The sequence below is a fragment of the Solanum stenotomum genome, chromosome 6 (genome assembly GCF_019186545.1).
Source record: "Solanum stenotomum isolate F172 chromosome 6, ASM1918654v1, whole genome shotgun sequence".
Classification (NCBI taxonomy): Eukaryota; Viridiplantae; Streptophyta; class Magnoliopsida; order Solanales; family Solanaceae; genus Solanum; species Solanum stenotomum.
In genome coordinates, this window is record NC_064287.1 from 56,814,442 (window position 1) to 56,822,175 (window position 7,734).

The window sequence follows — 7,734 nt, forward strand, 5'->3', positions numbered from 1 at the left end:
GACATTTTCAATTGCTTTCAAAATCAGTTACTACTGTACTTTACTTACGTGTAAAAAAATGGAAAACCAAATTAATGGTTAAAGAACAATGCAATTAATGAGTTAGGGTGTCATTATTAACTGCAATTAATAAGCAAAAAAGAGTTTTTTTTTTCAAGATTTCTTAATGGGTGCGTTTATTTTTTATCAGTGACCCAAAAAAGAGTTTTTTTTTTCAAGATTTGGTGATGGGTGTGTTTATTTTTGATCAGTGACTTCAATAGGAATTAAAAAAGAGTTTTTTTTTTCAAGATTTGGTGATGGGTGTGTTTATTTTTGATCAGTGACTGTAAATAGGAAACAAAAAGAGTTTTTTTTTTTTTTCATTGCATGATGGGTGTGTTTATTTTTGATCAGTGACTGTAAATAGGAATCAAAAAAGAGTTTTTTTGTCAAGATTTGGTGAGGGTGTGTTTGTTTTTGATCAGTGATTGTAAATTGGGAATAAAAAGGGAGTCTTTTTTTCTGGGGTTGGAAGATTTTAAGAAATGGCAAGTATAACGGAGGTTACAATTCTACATCATGTGGGCATTGTGTTAATTGTACTATGGTTGCTTAATTCCTTCAATTATGGTCACCCTTTGGTTTATTTCATCTCCTTAATCTATCTTTATCTGGTAAGTATTACAAGATTCTGTTTTTTTATCTGTTCTTTAAGGTTTTGTGGTCTTATGATGTCAATTTAGGCTTTTGTTGTTGGATTTTTGAAGGTTAATGAGCAGTATGTAACTAGATTAAAGAAGAAATTGCAGTTTGAGGAAAAAAGACAGTCGAATCAACGACGAGTGAGTATTTGGCAGCTCAATTTGTAATATCTTTATGTATTTCTTGTGTTGTTTGATTTAACAGGCCCACAAAGAATATTGGTGGGCAAAAAGTAAAAAAAATTCCAAGATTCAAAAAGTTGCAAAGAGAGATTTTTTGGTTTTATTAGTGAAATATGGAGGATTCTGTTTTCTTGCAGTTGTTAAAAGTCCCAAGCTTTACGTTTTGTTGAAGGGTCCCAGAATGTTCATTTTCTTTTGCACTATGATTCTTTATGCCAAATTACATTGAATAGTTAACTACGTCTCACGAGTAGCATCTTTACACCAGAATCTGTACTACTTTACAAAAGTCACTAAAATGAACTTGTGGAGAAGTGATCAAATAGGACATGACAAACCACATGCTTACCGAGGACATGACCGGAGGGGAGGTGGAGGATATGGGTAGAAGGGTAGTAGTAATAGTTTCGTATCTTGCTTTTCCTACTAGTAGTATTAGTATTATTTCTGGTATTTTTTGTTATTTTATTGTTTCTGCATTTCTCATTTTTAGTTTTCTATTACTACTTGTTGTCTCTTATACCTTGGTTTTCTTACTATCCTGCTGTTGTTACTGCCTATGTTTCCATAAATGTTGTGTTTTTGCCTTCTTGAGCCGAGGGTCTATCGGGAACAACCTCTCTACTTGCATAAGGTAGGGATAAGGTTTGTGTACACTCTGCCCTCCCCATTACACTCAATATTTTGTTGTTGTTGCTGTTGTTAGATTATGCCAAGCAAATTAGAATTTTTAAGTTTGAATACTGATGATAATGGTAGTCACTTGCTATCGATCTGGTATTTGAGTCAATACAATTTTGTTTATTTTTATATCTTTTTTTTGGGCTTTTCTCAGGTGCTTTCTGATTCTGAAACAGTGAGGTGGTTAAACCATGCTCTTGAAAAGATTTGGCCTGTATGCATGGAGAATATCGTTTCACAGAAAATTCTCCTCCCTATCATTCCGTGGTTTATGCAGAAATACAAACCTTGGACTGTGGTAGGAATACTTATGTACCAATTACCATTTAGTTGTAAAATGGCTTTGGTTTTGATTTTCCCCTCTGTTGTGTGCTTTGAATTATAGTTGTGTTTTAGGTTTAATTGTTGGCTTCTTTGTTAAATACATTAGTTATTAATCATTGTAACATAATCAGCATTTTTCATAACTTCAGTATGAGGATTAATTTGTTCTGCAAGATAAGTTACTAGGATGCTTTTCTGTTAACCTACAGAAAGACATTGCAGTGCAGTCTCTCTACTTAGGAAGAAGCCCGCCTATGTTCACGGAAATGAGGGTTCTTCGTGAATCTACTGGAGATGATCACCTTGTATGTAATCCTGACTTAAGAAAGTTGTTCTATTCCATCAGTATGGTTCTGCTCGATTTGTGCTTATTTGCTAAGATATATTGAGTGCAGGTATTGGAGCTGGGAATGAATTTTCGTTCTGCAGATGACATGAGTGCGATTCTTGCCGCGAAGCTGAAGAAGAGGTTGGGATTTGGGATGGTGACAAAGTTGCATCTGTTGGGAATGCACATTGAGGGAAAGGTAAATAACTACTGCCAACTCATAGATGTGAGGGGGCCAGATTAGGAGTATCGGTATATATTTTAAAATTCCATTATCAGATTCATTTTAGTTCTAAAATATTTGTGTCTGGTAAACTTAAAATCTTAACTAGATGTAGCCTTAGATTTTGCATAACTGCCTTTTAACTTACAATACAAGTGCTTTGCAGATCTTACTTACTTTGGCAACATTTAGCTGAAAAGTTGATTAAAAGGCTATTTTTAAAGTTCTAGGACTTATGCAACTTGTGTATCGTGTCCCTCATATGTTCTTTTTCTTTCCCGGACAAGGACAAAGAGCTCAGATGTTGATGTTGTCTTTTATTAGAAGATTGTTTAAGGGGGCCTAAAGAAACATTTTGATGATAAAAAATTCTAGACTCTAGATATCAGTATCTCAGATGAGTTGATTTACGTAAATATGGGATTGCATGATAGTATTATCTGACAGTGACGGGGTATGGATTAAATATTTACAGCTAATTTCAAAATGGTACTGACAGATCAACTATATGCACCATGATTCTTTATATTATTGGTAAGCAGCCTTTTCCAGATACTTAGCATCACATGAGTATGTTCTGGTTCATCCTTTAGTGTTGTTTGATCTTTGTGGCTAGTAAAAGAATCATTGATTTATAACATTCTAGTTCTAGTTATAAAGTTGTATGCTAATTCTCTTATGGAATTTCAGAAAATTTTCTCCCAGTGGTAGTTTAGCCACTGTGAGGTTGAGATATTTAGTGGTTTGCTAAATTTTGTTTATCAATCTTAATCTGATGATTTATCATTGATGTGATGGATGGTCATAATCTGATCCAGCTATTGCAAAATAAATTTCTTTGGGGCTAAACTTTTTCCATGTAGGTCTTGATTGGTGTGAAGTTCCTAAGGAAGTGGCCATTTCTTGGTCGTTTGCGGGTGTGCTTTGCTGAGCCTCCTTACTTTCAGATGACTGTAAAACCAATTTTTACACATGGGATTGATGTGACAGAACTTCCTGGAGTTGCTGGATGGCTGGTTAGTTAAATTGGTCTCTCTCAGTATCTGGGTAAATGACTGGGCAGTTGTGCACTTTCTCTAAATTTGTTTTGCCTTCTTTTCAGGATAATCTTCTTTCTGTTGCATTTGAGCAGACACTTGTTGAGGTGTGGTTCCCATTGTCTTCTTTACTTTATTCCTCTGTCAGCTTGGAGTATTAAGTGTCTTTTGTGTTGACCTTGATCCTCTTTATATTGTGATAAATGTTTCACATTAATACACTCTCGGGTATCAACTCTCGGCCTTCTCTTTCACTTGCTCAAACGGTGTGCATAGTTCACCAACTGGTACTATGGTTACCAAAAGTCCTAATTAATGATTCGTAAGGAGTTTTTAGACTAAAGTCTGGATGACATTTTGCAGCCCAACATGCTGGTAGTTGATATGGAGAAATTTGTCTCACCCCAACAAGGTAACAGTTACTCTAACCTGTCTCTCTCGCTCTCTCTTTTCTCGTTGCTCAATATTATCAGGCCCAAATCAATAATGGATTAGTGTGAAGTGTCCTAAACCACAACACATGAATGGATATTTGAAATCATTTTGTAAGTGGAGGTATTTAGTATTTACAGAATTGGAACATCAAATCTTCATGCGGAGAATTTCCATGAATCCTCTTCATTCACATTGTTTATACTACAGTAATTAATTAGCGATTTGTTCATAACTTGTTTGGATGGAAATGTAAGGGAATAAGAGTTGGTTGGCTTCAGTTTGGGATAAATAAGTTTTATTTCTGCTACTTAATTCCATATCGTTTGTTTTCTTTTCAGACAAAAGCTGGTTTTCTATCGATGCCAAGGAGCCCATTGCCCATGTTATTTTGGAAGTCCTTGAAGCAGAAGACTTGAAACCAGCAGATTTAAATGGTTAGCTGACAGGCTTCTTACTGTAATCTATCTAATTAGGACATGCTAAATACCTGAGAGATCATTTTCAGGACTGTCTGATCCATATGTTAAGGGGCATCTTGGGCCCTACAGATTCAAGACTAGGACTCAGAAGAAGACATTAGCTCCACAGTGGCAAGAGGAGTTCAAGATTCCAGTCTGTTCATGGGAGTCTCCTAACGATATGCTCAACATAGACGTTTGTGACAAAGACCATTTTTCTTCGGATGAAACATTGGGGTCTGTCCTATTCTCTTTTACCTTTTACTGCAGGAACATAGAGTCATAGACTAATAATAGGATATTAGGATATACTATTGCCCAGACACCATCAAAAAGAAAGAAAGGGCAGCTTGGTGCACTAATAATAGAATATTAGGACATACTATACAGCCTTGCCCTGTATTTTTGGAGGTGGCTGTTTCCACAGCTTGGACCCGTGACCTCCTGGTCACATGGCAATATAACTTTATCAGTTAATCCAAGGCTCCCCTCCAATGGCCTAGACATCATTATCATCCCAAAAAAAGGGAAAAGAAGGATATACTATGAGTGAGTTGTTAACCCCAACCACGTAAGGGTCGGGTTATGCTGAGAAATTTCCATTTTTAGATGGCTTGTATTGCTCTTTGCGAGTTATCTCTTGCTTTTAGTTCCTTCTTCCACAACGCTTGATTCTCAGCTTTTATTGTGCTTATCTTAATGCTTCAGCTATCTCCTGCAAAGCTAGTACTCGTAGTAACATCATATTCCTATCTATTGAGGTATTATGATGACTTGGACAAGTAGAGATAGATTTTCGCTGTTTTTTGTGTTTCTCGTCCCTGTTCATATCTTGAGTTCTTTTGTATTTGAAGATGAAAGTAGGATCTTCACTGGCCACTGGAAGAATAAAACTTCCCCTTGGTGCATAATCTATTTGCTATCATATTATTTTTTTTCCCTTTTGAAGAATCCTTTCAGCATATTCTCTTCTCTTGAATGTTATGCAAAATGTGCCTCAGTAAATGCAAATGCTTTTGTGTGCGCATTATTAACTCAACATGTTTCTTTTTGGCAGAGATAATTCCATAAACATCTGTGATTATAGGGATGGCCAGAGGCATGATATATGGTTGTCTCTTCGTAATGTTAAAACGGGGAGATTACGTATTGCCATAACTGTAGTTGAAGGCAGCGAAAAGGTACATACTTCTTTCCTGCGAGTTACGGTGAACAAGTACTTAGGCTGTCACGAAGCCAACACTTCTCATGAGATCACTGTTAATTGCTTCTGGAAATGATTCAACTTCAATTTATTCTGTTTTCCAGATGATCCCATTAAATTAATTAGGCCTAGTGACAAGTAGGCCATATATTTTTACTAACGAAAGCATAGATGGTTGAAAAGTTATGTGTATTAATTTTCAGTGTACAGAGCAGTCATACGAGCGGGCAAAAACAAAAACGGACAACAAACAGGACAGCAATTCTGATGAGATGGATACAGCCGAAGGAGGCTTCTTACCCACCGAGATGGATAAGCAATCGTCAAAAGTTGCAGATACATATGAACCAATTAACATAGAAGGGCAGAAGGAGACTGGCATGTGGGTACACCACCCTGGCAGTGAAGTACCACAAGTTTGGGAACCGAGAAAGGGAAAGAGTCGGGTTGTCGATGGAGAAGTTCTTGGTTCTGATGCTGATTCCATGGGAGGAAGTTTCAAGTTAAGAGGGGGAGGATCTACTCGGGGTGATGATTCTGATGAAGGTAGTGGATCTAAGAAGACGAATCTAATCAGCAGGGGTATAAATAAGATCGGGTCCATTTTCCACAAAAGTCAGAAAAGCGAGGACAGGTCTGGAAATCTTGGAGATCCTGTTCCATCTCCGCAAGCTAATCTAAAGGCAGTGAGCGCAAAGGAGACCAGGGTGAATCTTATTATGAATGATTCGGTGGAAACAACTCCCCGAACTGATAGTAAAGAGGCTCATGAGGGATATGCTCAATGTAGTAGCTCCAACAAGAGCAGAGTCCGCGACAAGGCAAAGAATATCCTAAGACATGCAGTATCTCGGAAATCATCACGAAAATCTAAAGGTGAGTTAGAACCAACAGCATCAGAGAGAGATCTATCCGTGGAGTCTGATTCCTCCTCCGATGATTTTACTCCCTCAGTTGGTTCACCTCTAGGCCGTTCAGTTAGCGGACGTTTCATAGCCAGCACTAGCATTGAGAATCCCAATGGCAACACAGTGAAGAGTAGTGAATTGGTAGATGATAAGGGAAACATGAAAACTAGTGAGGAAGTAGTTCATGATAAAGCTATGAATTCAGCAAGTCCAAAAGTTTCAAACCTTTGAGGTGAATGGATCAATGTGTTAAATGAATATGTTTGTTGTACATTTTTCTTAATGCAGAGTTACTGTTATAGCTTTTACTGTACATGAATATATATATCATGTAATAGTTCCATTTTGGCTTCTGTTTCTACATGTTGATCCTCTTTTTCTGTCAACAATGCATATACTTCTTTGTGAAACTACTGACATGGTGTGACATTGTCTGCTTTGAGCAAAGCTCGAATGGTTTGTCTAAAAGCATCACATCATTATTAGGAGTATGCAACCTTAAGGCACTAAGTCAGGCTTTTTCATGTTATCATTCTGTCATCTTCATACTCTTCTCGTTGAAACAAATTTGATAATTAATCTTTCTAAAATTGAGTTTTTAAGAAATAACATAAGATGATCATTTTAATTTCTTTGGACCTCAAATATTCATTGTTTACATATCTAAGATCTTTTTTTTTTTATTTGTGAAAGTAAAAAGATGGTGGAAAAGCTAACATATATATTCAAATAGAATATAGATGCATGAGTCCGTGTTAGCATGAACTTAATATATACTATTATTTTTTTGGTTTTAATTTATTTGACACATATAAAATTTGAAAGTCAAATCAATTTTTGTAAATGATTTTAGATATCCTATAGTTATAGTAGTTCATTTTACATAATTTTCAAATAATATATGTCACTTCCTCCATTTTAGGATTACATCAAATTTCACTGTTAAATTTTTTATAAACGGTGACAAATGAATACCCTTCGTAGATCTCCTATAAATAGAAATAGTATTGTACTTAATTAGTTACTATACATAGATCAAACCAATCCATACAATTCTAAAATTATTCTATACCTAAAAACAATTTAATATGAGTAATTTATAGATATTTTCTTAACTCTATCTTAATTTTTATTTCTTATGGTACAGTTTTGGTATATCACACAATATCCTATAGAATTATCCATCTCGCCTTTTACATGTGATAGCTAACCTCATCATTTCAACGTAAAAGTTATTCTAGGATTAGCTAATATCCCAAATTAAACACAT

At 35.8% G+C, this 7,734-nt stretch overlaps 1 protein-coding gene across 3 annotated transcripts; it reads left to right on the forward strand.

The window, feature by feature from the left end:
• Window positions 1-238: 238 nt before the first annotated feature.
• LOC125868202 (C2 domain-containing protein At1g53590-like) lies at window positions 239-6,833 on the forward strand. Of its 3 annotated transcripts, none has more exons than XM_049548831.1 (13): window positions 239-255; window positions 472-656; window positions 750-824; window positions 1,702-1,845; window positions 2,081-2,176; window positions 2,267-2,398; window positions 3,286-3,438; window positions 3,525-3,566; window positions 3,823-3,871; window positions 4,233-4,328; window positions 4,400-4,589; window positions 5,410-5,533; window positions 5,760-6,832. In XM_049548831.1, exons 2-13 carry the CDS (start codon window positions 528-530, stop codon window positions 6,693-6,695), a joined length of 2,166 nt encoding a protein of 721 aa, XP_049404788.1. In that variant the 5' UTR covers window positions 239-255; window positions 472-527; the 3' UTR covers window positions 6,696-6,832. The 3 variants fall into 3 exon arrangements, with proteins under 3 accessions (XP_049404788.1, XP_049404789.1, XP_049404790.1); XM_049548832.1 differs by lacking the exon at window positions 239-255 and adding an exon at window positions 311-327; XM_049548833.1 differs by lacking the exons at window positions 239-255; window positions 1,702-1,845 and having other exon boundaries at window positions 362-656; window positions 5,760-6,833.
• Window positions 6,834-7,734: the final 901 nt, after the last annotated feature.